This window comes from Phoenix dactylifera, unplaced genomic scaffold, assembly GCF_009389715.1.
Source record: "Phoenix dactylifera cultivar Barhee BC4 unplaced genomic scaffold, palm_55x_up_171113_PBpolish2nd_filt_p 000544F, whole genome shotgun sequence".
NCBI lineage: Eukaryota > Viridiplantae > Streptophyta > Magnoliopsida > Arecales > Arecaceae > Phoenix > Phoenix dactylifera.
In genome coordinates, this window is record NW_024067953.1 from 143,458 (window position 1) to 159,195 (window position 15,738).

Here is a 15,738-nt window from a genome sequence, read left to right on the forward strand (position 1 = left end):
GGAGGAAGACCTGTATCGTACCCTGCCCCAAAGCGGACAATACCTCCTGTAGGGACGCAGTCTTCTTTTTCTATTCCAGTTCGGTGGGGGCTAAGGTCTGAGGTCGGGGTTCCCCGACCTCATCACTGGCGCGCCAGGAAGGGCCCCTTGACCTTGGCTCAGACCTTCCCGCTGGGAGGACTGATGTTGTAGGAATAAAGAGTCTCAGACTTAGTCCCACATCGACTGAATAGCGAAAAGGTCTGTGCCTTAAATGGAGGGCTTGATTATCCTTCCCTCAAGAGGTGCTTTTTAAAGGGCAAAACCATAAGGGAGGCCAACCTGTATCGTACCCTGTCCCAAAGCAAACAATACCTCCTGTGGGGACGCAGTCTTCTTTTCCTATTCTAGTTCGGTGGGGGCCAAGATCTGAGATCGGGGTTCCCCCGACCTCATCACCTATCATTGAGTAGCTGTAGACACCAAAGCCATTGCAAGTCAATTCATCACTCCCGTGGTCCTTCCTACTTTCTGCCAGCATTTTGTGATGGTTGCCATTGTTTCTATAGGCATTCATTGTAGAATCTTATAGCCTCATAGTCACATGCCATCCAGATCTTCTCCATCTAGAATTCTTGTGTTGTTGGAGGGTGACATAACCTGTCGTCACCACCATTTCAGTAGATACTGTTCTTAAAATGCCTTTCTACAACTCTCAGCGCATCGAATACAACTGCAGCACCTCAACATGCAACGTTTGTGACAAGAAATAGATGTATAAATTACAAGGATGAGAAGTTGAATTAAATAGACTGCTTTCTGCCCAAAATTTTTGTCTTCTTATCAGGTTGTTGGATGTTATATATAAAGGGATAGGCTCTGTCGGTCCCTAGATTTTTAGGATTTGGTCTCTAACTGCAATGGTCCTTCTACAACAACTAGCTGATGAACAGCCATGACCACCCTGTAGTTCTAGAACCACATATTTTTCAGTAAATCAGAAGCCTCATGATTCTTCTCAAGTCTGTCAGTGGTTTTATAATGTTATGGTGATATTCCTAAAGCAGAAAGCTGCAATCAGTTATTAACTTTAATGATCAGTAGCTTTTAACATGGCCAAAGAATCATCTTTATGTTCCGAGATTAGAAGATAAATCCGTATGACTTTCTTGAAGCATCCAATACTTTGGACTTGCCTAATGAAGGCCTCGATCTAGGCTACTTTACAGTTTACAGTGTCTTTTACCGACACTCGATAAAACGTGGTGCCATTGGAATAAAGTCCAGAGAAGATGCTTTTATTGTAGAGCCCATTCTTTCACCAGCCATGAAGTTGGGAGTATCGACTACTACTTTGGCTACCTATCCCCCACAGCCATCAAAGTGTCCTCTGCATTTGTATACTATCATGGCAGCGAACAGAGGGAAGAAAAGTCGAACAAAAGTAAGGGATCATGGGTTTCACAAGGAGATATGGTGGCTCCTAATGATTGAACAGAAGACTTGGATCTCCCTTCTTTTTATTGGAGAAACAAGCATCGGCTATCTAAAGCTAAGATTATTGGATATCATGACGTCCGGCCAGCTCACTTTTAACTCCCATAAGCCTCGTTCAATGTGTATTGAGACGCTGGTAAAACATATAGCAAATTTTCACTGTTCATGAAAATGAAGGCAATGTATCATTCACAGCAATTCCGTAATGCAAGATTCTATGCACTTAAGTGGCAAATAATCTAAATTTGCAGTCTTATAGGATGCTTAATGACTTCAACTGGATTTGAGATTATGAATTGAGGAACCAAAGATAAGTGGGATAAGGCTTGCTGGCTATCGTCATGGTTTGATAGGACGTAAGCTGAGGGGAAGCTTGTGTGCTGCCAAGTGATTGAGCAACTTCCTGCTAGCTAAACAGTGCCCCAGAAGCAGACACCAAGTGCTCCAGGGTTGCAAGAGTATACTGCTTCCCATTTCACATAAAAGAACACCATCCATCTCCAAATATTCTGCTATCATGTCAACTTTTGACTACATTATTCAGGGTCCTACAACAACACCACGAGCTGGATACTTTTCAGAACCAAAAGAGGCACTCCCAAAAGCTGAAAGCCCCTCTTTCCCCACTCTAAGTCATCTTTGGCTAAAAATCCTTTGAGAAAGAAAGGTGGTAAAGAGAAACATTTGTGGCTCCAACACTCTTTTCCTTTAGGTGTGGGTGATAAAAAGGGTCTTCGACTCCTGGGCTTGTTCATAGGATTCCTCACCGAGATGGGAGCGAGTATGAGGAACTAGTGGAAGATAAGAAAGCGCACTGCCACTGTACCTGAAGGAAATAAAGAGGAAAAAAGAAAGCAACTACATTGGATGCCTCCTTTCTTTCACCCACCATTAATAGAAACAGTCTGCGGGAGAGAGTCTCTGCACTGCAGCACATGCACTCCTAGGATCAAGAGAAACTCAACTTGGACGTTCTTTATTCTTAGACTTCTCCCATTTTTGACTGAATGAAAAGACTTATCCTCTTTCAAGAACGCATTTATATATTCTTGTTTTCATTCAAAAAAAATTTCTTGCCTAAGGTACATTTTCAACTGGCCAGTTTCAGATACTACTGACACATAGTTTTGCGTTTGGAACAATCAATGTTCTAAAAGTTATTGAAGAGAAATCAACTTTTCATTCCCAACATGTTTTATGAATCAAAATGGTCATTTAAAACCCAGCCTTTTTTTTTTTTGTTTTTTGGGTGGAGCCATGCAGTGGAGAAGTGGGGTTCGGCATAGATGCTGAGCTGTTTATTTGTAATAATTAAAAAACAATGAAACAGATGATGTGATGTCAAGTAATTGATTTAAAACGAAAGCCTTGTATATCAATCTAGAATCAATTGTATATATATATGTACGGTCAATTTTGCCGTTGGCTTCAATCCAAGGTAAGTTTGGAATGACGAACATTGTGAAATCATTTCTTATTACTCCGATCCTTCTGCAAGTATTGAACCGGTGTCTTGGACTTACCTTCTCAACATATCTCTCTCTCTCTCTCTCTCTCTCTCTCTCTCTCTCTCTCTCTCACACACACACACACACAAAACACACGAACATGCACGCACACACATGCACACGCAAAGCGAACACTCTAATCCTTACCATAGATTCATGTCAGAAATGTTAATTAGCAAATAGTGACTTGGTGATCACCACCTCAGAAATGTTAACTATTGAAGCAATCTTTTAGTTCAAGTATTCAAAACAGAGAACTACGTCCATATTAGTTTTAAATAGGCCTTGATTCACGGGAAAAGAGATAGAGAATACAAAATAATTAGCAAGACTGAAAAAATGCACAGAGAACTTCTTTTTTTTTGAGAAAAGTGGAAGGAGTAAGGTACTCCCCGCACTCTAGTATATCATTAATTAGATATGGGTAAGTAAGAACAGGTATCCTATGCTACTTGATGCGAGAACCACAGTATAGTCTCAAAAGATGGACAGACTTTAACTTGATATGTAATACAAGAACGTCACACTTCTAGTGCTACGTTGCACTGTATTCTTGAAGGTGACTAGTCTGACAATGATGCCGATATCCAAGGTTTACATAACCTTGTGAACTATCCAAGCTTTTTCTTTTAGTCTGTGCTAGCGGCATTTTCAATGGATCCTCCCAAGCATCTAAACCTCGCTGGAGATATATCATAGCAGGATAACGTGTACAAGTATTCAGAAAAAAGAAAGAGAGAGATAACATGTGCAAGGAAATTGTTGCTGGAAATTGGACCCGGGGGCCGCCGCGAAGCCGGAGAAGGAGGAGCTCCGCTGCTACAGGAGGCGGACGGCGGTGCGCCGGCCGGCGATGTCCTCCTGGAGGGTGTAAGTCCTGCAAAAAGCCGGTGGCCGGGCTCCCCGGCGCCGGCCCTCCGATGCCTAAGTCAGAGGGGGGCTTAACTTTGAAGAAGAGAGAGAGATTGTATGTGGAAGCCCGAAATAATTCCCTTGGGAGGAAGAGGCCTCCTTCCATCTCAGAGGGAGAAGCTCCCTTTTTATAGGGAGAGTGGCCGGATTACCTGTGATGTGACTGGGCGAATTAATGGGTTACCGTCACTGTCAGGGAGCTGTCACGATTGATCGGACCCGTTGGGGTGGTTGAACCGCCGGCCGTGGTGGGCCTGGGGTCCGTAGATGACAAGTGCATTGATTGCTGAGTGAACCGGTGGTCAGAAAGAGCCGTACGCTTTGATGGTTCAGTGATCCGGAGATCATCTTGAGCCGTGTTCATTTAATGACTGAGTGCATTGGAGGCCTGAGGGGGTCTCATGCATTAATGATAGGGTGTGCCGAATGCCTGCGGAGATCTTGTGCCTTAATGACTTGGGGATGGTGGCAGATTGAAGTGGAGTCATATATTTAGTTGTCAGATCCTTTGGAGGGTTAGGCGGAGATTGGATATTTTGCAAAGGCATGGGCTCGGCGGGGTTGCCTTTCAGGTCGGCGCTCTCTGGTCTCGGCCTTCTGTGCTCGGCAGCCTTTTGTGCTCGGCAGCCTGCTGTGCTCGGCAGCCTGCTGTGCTCGGCCTGCTGTGCTCGGCTCGCTGTGCTCGGCTCGGCCTATGAGCTCGATCACTTAGAAGAGCCCGATCACTTGGATGAGCCGAAGAGCCCGATCACTTGGATGAGCTCGATCTTGCTGACGGATTTGGGTGCTATAATTGCATTTGTGGGGTGGTCCATTTTACCACCAACACTACCCCCCGACTTCCGAGTTCGAGCTGCTTTTTGGCTCGGACGAAGGAAGTAGTCCAGTCGTCGATCATCCTGTAATATAGCCAAATATATATAAAGATGTACGTGCCAAGTAGGGTGTACCTCTTATGCAGTTGGAGTTAAGTGCTCCAGGTTGACTCAGCGGCCTTCTTTGGCTTGTCGTAGGAGGCGTCGAATGGCGTTGAAAGGCGTCGAATGGCGTCGAAGTGTCGTCGAATGGCGTCGAATGGCGTCGAACGGCGTCGAATGGCGTCGAATGGCGTCGAACGGCGTCGAATGGCGTCGAATGGCGTCGAATGTCGTCGAATGGCGTCGAATGTCGTCGAATGGCGTCGAATGTCGTCGAACGGCGTCGAATGTCGTCGAATGGCGTCGAACGGCGTCGAATGGCGTCGAATGGCGTCGAATCGGCGTCCCGAGCTTAGCTAGAGCATCATTGGAGACGCATACAGGAGACGGACCTCGTCCGTTGGCGATCGTGCGCCCTATTCGGGGCGACGTTGGTCGTTTTTTGGATTCTCCGACCTGGAAATAGATAAAATATTGAAATTATTTGAAGCCAAAGTGGCGTCCTGTACCTTTTGGAGATATTTTAATGGCTTCCGAGCTTCGAAGTCCCTTAGGACTTAGCTTGGCACTAGCTTTCTTTGGCTCGATTTTCTGGGGGAGGTGTTCTGCATTCGGGCTTCGGAGCTTGGCAGCCTTCTGAGCTCGGCGGCCTTTGGTGCTCTGCCTTCTGAGCTCGGCGGCCTTTGGTGCTCTGCCTTCTGAGCTCGGCGGCCTTCGGAGCTCGGCCTTTTGAGCTCGGCGGCCTTCTGAGCTCGGCAGCCTTCTGGACCATGAAAGGATTTAGCTTCATAGTACTTTCTTGGGGTAGAATCTCCTATAAATCTAGCCAGAGGAGCGCTCATCCTTTGGAAGGCATACAACATAAGGTATCAGCCGAGCTTTCATGATGTACTAAAATCCCTCTTTTTTTTTTTTTTTTTTAAAACCTTGCAATGATGAGGGAAATAGCTACAGCGTCGTCATAAAGAGGGCTCAACACCCTTTTGGTCTTCATCAGAAAAGGAGATGACTTTCACAGAGCACGGATGCTTTGAGGAAGCTCTTTTTTCCGAGCTCGGAGCTTCTGGTACCTCTAGTTGCCCGCCCTCTGATGGTATTGATGATGCCCGTGAGAGGTTAGTGGTCATTCTGCTCCTTATGCGGCACTGGATTTTGTTCCTCGGGCTCTCTCCTGTAGGCATGATCACGGACAAAATAACTCAACCGACCTCGGCGGACAAGTGCCTCGATCTCATCACGAAGCTCGTAGCAATCCTCCGTATCATGGCCGCGATCTCGGTGGAAGCGGCAGTACTTTTTCGAGTGCTTCCGCGACTCTGTCGGACGCATTCTCAATGGAGGTCGGAGGTAGCCCCGACCCTCAATCTCCATGAGGATTTCTGCTCGGGTGGATGTGAGAGGAGTGTACGTCTGAAATTTTTGGAGGGGAGACCCCGGGCGAGCTAGGCTCTTGGGCCAAGGAGGCTCTTTCTCATGCCAGGGGAATCTGCTACTTGGTTGGGAGTGCTCCTGGTGCTTCTTCTGCATCTTGGCAGGTCGTTCGGCTTCCTCCCGCCGAGAGGCCATGGCTTCCTCAGCCTTGGCGTACTTGCGAGCTCGGGTCAACATTTCGGTGAGGTCCGCAGGGAAGTTCTTCTCGATAGAGAAAAGGAACCTGTAAGACTGGGCTCCAGTCTTTAGTGCCGACATGGCGATTGACTGGTCCAGCTCCCGGACTTCCCATGTTGCGGCAGTAAACCGATCCAAGTACTCCTTGAAGGACTCTCCCTCCTCTTGTTTGATGTCAAGGAGGGAGTCCGACGTCCGCCGCTGGGGCTGGCTAGCGGCAAAATTACTGGCAAACTGCCTGCCGAGCTGCTCAAAGGAGGAGACAGTACTCGGCTTCAACCCGGTGAACCAAAGCCGGGCCGGTCCTCGGAGCGTTGCTGGAAAGGCTTTGCACATCATGGCCTCCGAGGCTCCTTGTAGGGCCATTAAGGCCCGATAACTCTCCAGGTGGTCCAGGGGATCAGCCTTGCCGTTGTAGGGCTCCACCTGAGGCATCTTGAACCGTGGTGGGACCGGTTCATCTTCGATCTCCGGGGAGAAGGGAGACTTCGTAGTGAACTCGAAGTCGTTATCACGTCCTGATTTTCTCCCGTGGAGTGCCTGGATTTGGCGCTCCAACTTCTCGACCTTCTTGTCGAGTTCATCATTCTGGGGGATCGCTGCAGCGGTCCGTTCGGGTGCAGGTTGCCCTGGAACCGACTCAGCTTCTGAAGGCTGTGGCCAGCCTCCGTGATCTCTGACTGGGTGCTCTCTCCAGAGGGAGGCCTGGGCTTGAGAGTCCTGACCTCGAAGAGGAAGCCCGCTTGTAGGGGGCTCCGGTTGAACTGGAGCCGGGGGAGGCGGTGCTGCTGGAATGCCCCTAGGTTGCAAGCTTTGGACGGCGGTAGCCAACGCCTGCACTTGCTGCACCAGGGCATCAAATTGTTCCGGTTGAACTTGAGGTGCTGGCTCAACCGGGGGTGGTGAGTTCCGAACGGAACATTCTGGGCTTGGTGGAGGACGTCGAGAGGCGTTGGAAGCCCCTTTGCTTCTCAGCTTCATGGTAGCGAACTCGGGCCCTTCCTCTAGCGCCAACTGTTGCTGGAAATTGGACCCGGGGGCCGCCGCGAAGCCGGGGAAGGAGGAGCTCCGCTGCTACAGGGGGCGGACGGCGGTGCGCCGGCCGGCGATGTCCTTCTGGAGGGTGTAAGTCCTGCAAAAAGCCGGTGGCCGGGCTCCCCGGCGCCGGCCCTCCGATGCCTAAGTCAGAGGGGGGCTTAACTTTGAAAAAGAGAGAGAGATTGTATGTGGAAGCCCGAAATAATTCCCTTGGGAGGAAGAGGCCTCCTTCCATCTCAGAGGGAGAAGCTCCCTTTTTATAGGGAGAGTGGCCGGATTACCTGTGATGTGACTGGGCGAATTAATGGGTTACCGTCACTGTCAGGGAGCTGTCACGATTGATCGGACCCGTTGGGGTGGTTGAACCGCCGGCCGTGGTGGGCCTGGGGTCCGTAGATGACAAGTGCATTGATTGCTGAGTGAACCGGTGGTCAGAAAGAGCCGTACGCTTTGATGGTTCAGTGATCCGGAGATCATCTTGAGCCGTGTTCATTTAATGACTGAGTGCATTGGAGGCCTGAGGGGGTCTCATGCATTAATGATAGGGTGTGCCGAATGCCTGCGGAGATCTTGTGCCTTAATGACTTGGGGATGGTGGCAGATTGAAGTGGAGTCATATATTTAGTTGTCAGATCCTTTGGAGGGTTAGGCGGAGATTGGATATTTAGCAAAGGCATGGGCTCGGCGGGGTTGCCTTTCAGGTCGGCGCTCTCTGGTCTCGGCCTTCTGTGCTCGGCCTTCTGTGCTCGGCCTGCTGTGCTCGGCAGCCTGCTGTGCTCGGCCTGCTGTGCTCGGCTCGCTGTGCTCGGCTCGGCCTATGAGCTCGATCACTTAGAAGAGCCCGATCACTTGGATGAGCCGAAGAGCCCGATCACTTGGATGAGCTCGATCTTGCTGACGGATTTGGGTGCTATAATTGCATTTGTGGGGTGGTCTATTTTACCACCAACAGAAATGACAAGTGATAAGTCTAGGAGTTACTTAAGAAGCAATTCCATAGCAATTTCAAATGGCGATAGCCTTTGCTTAAGTTTGGTTTTAATCTCCATATTGACATACTTTGTATATAGTTTTATTTTTCCATTCTTTTTTATTGGAAAGAGAGCATCAAACTACACGTGAGTAGCGGCATTTTCAAGTACCAGCAAACAAAATCTCATGCAGTTTTCTATGGAACTGAAGCATTAAGTTTCCAGTAATAACCTAGTACAATTTCACCTGCAACAGATATTCCAGAGGAACTCTTGGTGATTGCAATTTGCTATCATATAGTTTAGATGAGTGAGAATCTAGGAGTGACAAACTTTACATTGGAACTGTTCAAAAAAAAGTGTCAAAAAAAGGTCAAAAAGTTAATGCGACCAAAAATAAAATACACTGAGCAATTTTAGTTGTATATGTTTGAATTTGAGGATGCATAGTTGATGCTTTTGTTAACTTGCACAGATTGAAGTTTAAAATTGTTGTAAGCAGGACAAAGTCATAGTGATATCCTTAAATTCATCCACTACACATGGTCTTAACCAAAATGTCAAGTGGTTTCTTTCAATTTGGCCTTATATATGTGATTCAAATTAATGGAACACTAAGGTTGTAAATTTAGTCAAGAACTAAAAGCAAATGAATTAAATTTATTGGATTAAATATGTTAAAAAAAAAAACTTGGCAAACATAGTAACTATTTACTGTGCATATTTTGAACGCTAACATCACAGTATACCACACGCCATAAAACTCGAACAGCAATTTCATGAGCAATACTTACTACTCTTTGACCTTCTGCGGAGTGCAGTTGTGAACCTTGCTAGAATTTTTACGCTTGTTTTTGTTTGAGAGAAAGTTAGCTTACTGACCATATTTGAACTGCAGTAGGCTAATATCTTTTGCTTTCCTCTTCATGGCTCAGCGACCGCTTCATTCTAGTTCACTCTTTGTGGACCCTAATGCATCCATTGAACTCAAACCTTAATTTGATGCATCCCTTCATAACCCTTTCTATATACCTCGCATCTACACTTTTTTCCCTAACCATTCATATAGCCTGCATTGTACAATGACCATACCACCACAAGCATGCCATCCTTTTCCTATTGCTACCTCATAAAGCAGTTCTCCAATTAAGCAACAATAAATGCACCTCCATCTCGGCCTTGCTAATTAATCAACAAGCAGGATGCACCAAGTCCATGACTATGTAACATAGTGAATGTCAATATTATATTGGAGAACTTCTGTTTAAATTACAATCGCGAAATTGCAAATTAATTCTCACAGGAGCTTTCCCTATCATGAATGATCAATTGTGTAACATCATATCTCGGAAAAAAATATATACATAGTAAAACATCATATTACTTTAGAACATCTATAAACACTTTAAGAAGAGAAAAGTCCAACCAATTCACTAAGTTATTACTTTAGAATATCATATTACTTTAGAACATCTGTAGCTAGTAGTGTCATTTCAAAGGGAAAAGTCTGAGCCACACGTGCTAAACCATCTAGCTTTCACTCTTCATTTCCTTGGATATCAATTCACTAGGTTACCAAGAGAGAAGGTCGATGGTGACCTTGCACCCAATCCTTAAGAAAGCTCTAGCATAAGCCATTAATGGGCCCTTGCATAGCTAAGACCAGAGACTTTTCCATGAACCAAGCTAACATCATCCAATCCTGACAGGTGCCCAAAAAGCATCCATTAAAAGGCTCCTAAATCTTAATCAATGCCAATATATACATCACTGCTTAAGTCACACCATCACAATGGTTGCATTTCAGGACCCCAGCATGAGATATCCTCTCTCTAACAACTTATAAATGATGTCAAAAAAAAAAAAATCAATTTATAAATGATACTTTACATTGGCTGAAGTTTTAAAACTATTAGCTATACGCCCCTAGCTATAACAGACGGTGCAACCTGAGAATTGCACCCTGTCATGTGGTGGGTCCTACCGGCGGTGGCTGAAATTAGATAACAGCGCGGGAAAGATGCTGCGCTCCGTGCGGGTCTCCGTGAGCTGTATCGGTTGGACGCATTGCAACCAGATCTGATGCCTTTGTCTGCTCCATAATTGTGTGTGTGTGTGTGTGACCGTATATGGGAGGGAAGATTTTTTTTTTTTTTTAAATTTGGTGTTAATGGACAGATGTGGAGCCTCGCTTATTGCTTTTCTTGTTTAAATTAGGTGGGGCTAATCCTCGCTCTCTATTTTACCTTTTTCCAGTGCTGTCCATTTGCTGCAGTGGTAAAGATGATATCATCCGAGCAAGTGCTAAGTGAAATCTCAGCTATTTTTTATTTAAAAGATAGATACAAAATCTCATCTATTTTTTTAAAAAAAGTGAAGATAAGGTTTAAATTTAGGCTACTATAGCATTCTAGCCAAATCCACCGTCATTATTTTTCTAACAACAAAGCAAGTTAGATGCTGCTTATTCAGCAGATGAGAAGTATTACTATTTTTTCAAAATGGGCGATGCTTCTTATGAATAAATAGCTCTATAGGGATACTCGCTATATCTCTGATCATGTGATCCATTCATCTATACTTATAAAGGCTCTCCACCTGTGTACTAACAAGTTTACGACCATAGGATCTCAACCACATTAATCTAAGGTATACCAAGAAGGCAACAACCTAGTTGCAACTCTATTGGCAGAAAAAAAAAAAAGGTTAGGTGTGCCACACTTGCATGAATAGATGGTTTTATACGATAATTCTTGCTTCATCTCCAATCACGTAATTCATTTATTTGTGCTTATCAAGGTTAAACACCTTCGATCGCTAGTCACGAACGAACCAACATATCTCCTACCACAATTAAAAAAAAAGGCATTATCTTTTTTATTTTTATTAGATAAAGTAATATATTTTTTCAACCATATTAGAGGAAATTTTGAGGTAAAAATATTAAATTTTAAAAGAAATATTTTAAAGATACAAGTGAAAATGATAGTCGTTATTATATTATAATAAAAATAATGAAAAATAACAATCATTGTATTTTTAATATTATTTATCTCAATAACATGATAATGACTTGGATGGAGGGGATCACCATTCCCTTTACCCCCTATCAAATGATGTTTCATGTTAGTGAAACAAGATATTATATGTCTGAAATTCAAGAGGTAAAATAGCCAAAGTTGGTAAGATCTTAGTTTTCATTTTGATTGAAAGTTTTCTCAACTAGAAGGCCAACCAACACCATTAGTAAACGATCCTACTTGATCCGATCAAAAAGAAAAAAGATTTTTTTCAACCCACTCGATCCGAATCTCTCAAAAAAAAAGCTAGAAGAAGATAGAAGAATTGCGAAAGCATGACTTAAATCTCTTTTAAGGCTTAAATCCTCTTTCCTTTCATTGATGATTAAAAAACTGAGATACATAACCTTTATTTATAATGCTGAGGTTTGTTCTTGCATAATTTGAATCAGATTTTTTTTTTAATTCTAATAGAGCTTTTTTTCCTAAAATAGCCATTCACTTATAAAAATATTCTAGAAAAAAGTTAAAATTTTTGAAAAGATAAACCTCAACTTCAATATTAACTCTGCCTTTTATCATTTTACTTAATTCTTTCTCGAATAGAATGCCACATCCGATCAAAATTTTATCAAAAAAAAAAAATGGGCTTAATCGTTAGGAACAGCACCTCCTAAAGGACGAGACGTCACATCGTAGATCTTAAAAATAAATTCAATTTAAATAATAATAACGTCATATGACCAAATTACGGTTTTCGAAAATTTAACCTACGATTCGGCTTTTCGATGTGACTGATCTCGTTCCTAAATTCCATCCAACCGTAATGACCAAAATAGTCCACATGGGCTTTTTTGGAATACTACTGATAACATTATTGCTAATCTACTCTATTATTAACCTCGAAATATCTCAAGGAAGACTTATCTGAAACAAAACATGGAAGCACTTGTCAGTTGTGTTAATGCTGTATGTCTAACATTGTAGATTTTAGTTTGCCCCGTATCTCATTTCCCAAGTTCGAAATCTGTTATTGCTGATTTCCAATACATATAAACAAGTGCAAAGAAGAGACTTTAACAACTCAGGTCTGAAATTATAAGATTTTTACAGGCAAATAGATACATCAGATTGTTTCATTTATGAGTTTCAGATAATACAAGACTCTCAAAGACCTCCAAAGGCCCTTATACAAACAGTTTTAGCCCCAACCTTAGGCAAAAACCTCTCACATGTATGCTTAGGCAAACCCAAGCAAGATACTCATAATCACACCAATACAAAGAAAGGGAAAGAAAAAAAAAATCTATCAAATAAAATTCCAAAAGTAAATATTGATGAAGAGGCAAAGGAGGACGACGACCAGTTTACGAGAATTCATGGAACATTTTCAAGTTGGGAGAGTTTAGCTTTTTTGTTTTTGTGTTATTATTATTATTTTTACCTCCCCCTGCTTGAATGCCTCCTCTTTTCCTCTTTTTCATTCAACAATCAATGCTGCCTTTGATTTCAATGACCTCCACGTCCTGCACAAACGAGCACGTCTCTCCTACTTTTCCCCCACACAAAAGAATGGCAGATTCCCCACCCTTGGGAATCTGCAACTCTAGTGCCATGATAGCTCATATAAATAGCAAAGCCCACAAATGAAAGGACCTCAGAAGAAACAACAACAGCAACAATAACACAAAAAAAAAAAAAAAATCATCATCCACCAAGCCTAACTCCTGGACGTTTAAACCAATCGACCAAACTCCTCTAAAAAATACTGAGGAATCTGCAAAACCCAATAAGAAAAGTTGTCTACTAGACTAGCTATAATATCGTTAGGGTCCCCCCTTCCTTATCCCCCTGTCATCATTTGTATTCCTTATGAGCCCTCCTTGTCATCACCCACTCACAGGCAGCAGTTGTGTAGCTTCCTCCTTTTATTGGGTGGGGAAGATGGAGAAGATGTGGAAGAGGAGACTCCCGAGTCCACGCTAAGTGGGGTTGTCACTCTGAGCTGCGACAGGATCATCGGTGGCTTTCTCTTCTTGTGATCGATAGCAGCTCGTAGCATTAGTTGGTAGCAACTAGCTATCGGCTCCTGCAACAATAATTAAAAGAGAAACAGAGCACGTACTAAGCAAGACTAATGCCTTCTTTTGGGTTCTCCATAATGAATTATTGATGAACACAACTTCTTCCTCACCTCAGTCAGTCCAACGCACCAATGCACTGCAACTCCAGGGCTGACAAGAGCCAAATCCTGAGCCTCACCAGCAGCACAAACTATGGCAGCTGCAGCTATTGATGATGGGCAGTGATTCAGCAAGTCAATATCTGTGACATCACTTACTTTTTTAGCTCTACATTTAGAATGCATTTTTTTTTATATATGAATATACTATTTTACACAATAATAATTATGTTTATATGGATTTAGATATTACCATGAATCATTGCTAAAATAATGTGAGTAGCCCGTGAAACCAGGTATCTTGCATGCGTTCCCGTGGGATCAACCTTGTAAGCAAAGAAATCAATAAACGTAAAAGGTGTCACGGATCGAAGCCTCCAATTTAATGCAGTGAGGACGAGAAGCTCCATTCGGCATATTGTTCGAGGCTCGAAGATGAACCTTGGACCCTCAACCTACGGTTCACATAACTTACGGCTTGATCAATAAATATCTTGATTGAGAAACAGTGCATCTTGTTGGAGGAAAGAAATGGTAACTTGGGGTTGGGGGTGAGTGAAGTACCTGAAGGTCTAAAAGGGATGGAACCAGAGTTTCCTCCATCTTTGCAGCCAGGGAGAGGCAAGCCACTGATAAGAGTTGCAAAGCCCATCCATTTGACTGGTGGAAAGATAGATTAACCATCAAGAAATAAATCATAAATCTCTAATATAATTTGATAAAATAAACTTACTGGAAAATTAAATTATTGAAAAGATTGGTCCAAGTGCAATGCAACAGGAACTCCAAAGTCACATCCACTATAGGTTTGGGCTGTTTTCAACAGGCCACTAGCTGACAAGTTGCCAGGTTGCATCATGTCTTGACCAACAGAAAAGTACCACATCCCACAATCCAATAAAGTAAGAAGCACTTACCTCAAGCCTCCTTCCATTAGCAAACCTTGCTGATGCTGGAGGCATGTCACATGCATGCAAATGCCAGCATTTATGAACAGTATATGAACAAGAATAATACAGTAGATGGCCTTACAATTTATTCCAAAACATAGCTAAAACAAAAAAAAAAATGAAATTTATGATCTTATGCAAATACTTCAAAATGAAGGATTGTAAAAAAAAAAAAAAAAAACAAATAGTGAACTATAAATCTATGAAAGGAAACTTTTATAGGGTTTTTATTTAAAACAAAAGTAATAAACCCATGATGTGAATATGTGATGAGATGGAGAAGAATGGATAGTGGTGGTAGCATCAGCTTACAGGTAATTGGTGAGAAGAGAGGAACCGATCCATGTAGTTAACGGCAAGATACGCCGTTAGTGGGCGGAAGCGATAGTATTCGTGCACCTGAAACCGTAATTAGAAATAAAAAGAATCAAAAATAGAATTTTTGGCCCCTGAAGATGCTCAAGATAGCAATTCGGGGCGGTAAATTTCTACGATGAGCCGGAGGTGGAGAGGACCTTGAGAATCCAGGCGATGGACTCCTGGCGGGCGAAGGTGTCGAGCGAGCGGGACCGGAACCGGTCCGGGTAGTCGAACCGGGGCGAGTAGTCGGCCTCCCCTTCTATGAACCCGGCGATGGACTCGTCCGATCCCTCCGCGAACTCGGGCTCGGTGGAGTAACCCGGCAGGTCCTCGGCGAGCGCTCCGGCGTCCTCGCTGCATAGGAGATCGCAGAACGAGCCCGAGTCATCGGAGAGGGGTAGCGGCATGGTCGGATAAGACGCGCCCTCATTTCCTTTCCATCACCGTGGAGCACCAGAACCCGGTCACTAGTCTCTTGGAGAGAGAGAGAGAGAGAGAGGTGGATTGAGATGGAGAAGAGACGGTGGGGAAGGGGTTGGGGAGGAGGGTGGGAGTGAGAGTTAGCGATAGCTTTCAAGGACGCGAGATTTATAACGACAAACAAGGCAAAAAAGAAGAGGGAGAAAAATGGTTGTCTTTCTTTTCGTCTTTTCGATAACCTTTTATATTATTCTTTGATCTCTGTTTCTGTATTAGTTTAGTTGGTTTACGGTGTGATTTGCTGTAATTTTTATAATAATGTAATTTGCTGTATTTGTTAAAAATAAATTCGATTAGACGGTGTTTTGTATGAGCA

General features: G+C 43.7%; 1 protein-coding gene across 2 annotated transcripts; it reads right to left on the reverse strand.

Annotated features, from left to right (window-relative positions):
- Window positions 1-12,525: 12,525 nt before the first annotated feature.
- On the reverse strand, window positions 12,526-15,515 carry LOC103710031 (cyclin-D2-1-like). 2 transcript variants are annotated; one of them, XM_039119399.1, is made up of 6 exons: window positions 15,098-15,515; window positions 14,895-14,981; window positions 14,197-14,292; window positions 13,886-14,087; window positions 13,645-13,739; window positions 12,526-13,539 (listed from the first exon to the last, which is right to left on the reverse strand). In XM_039119399.1, exons 1-6 carry the CDS (start codon window positions 15,347-15,349, stop codon window positions 13,348-13,350), a joined length of 924 nt encoding a protein of 307 aa, XP_038975327.1. In that variant the 5' UTR covers window positions 15,350-15,515; the 3' UTR covers window positions 12,526-13,347. The 2 variants fall into 2 exon arrangements, with proteins under 2 accessions (XP_038975327.1, XP_008793830.2); XM_008795608.4 differs by having other exon boundaries at window positions 13,645-13,775; window positions 15,098-15,514.
- Window positions 15,516-15,738: the final 223 nt, after the last annotated feature.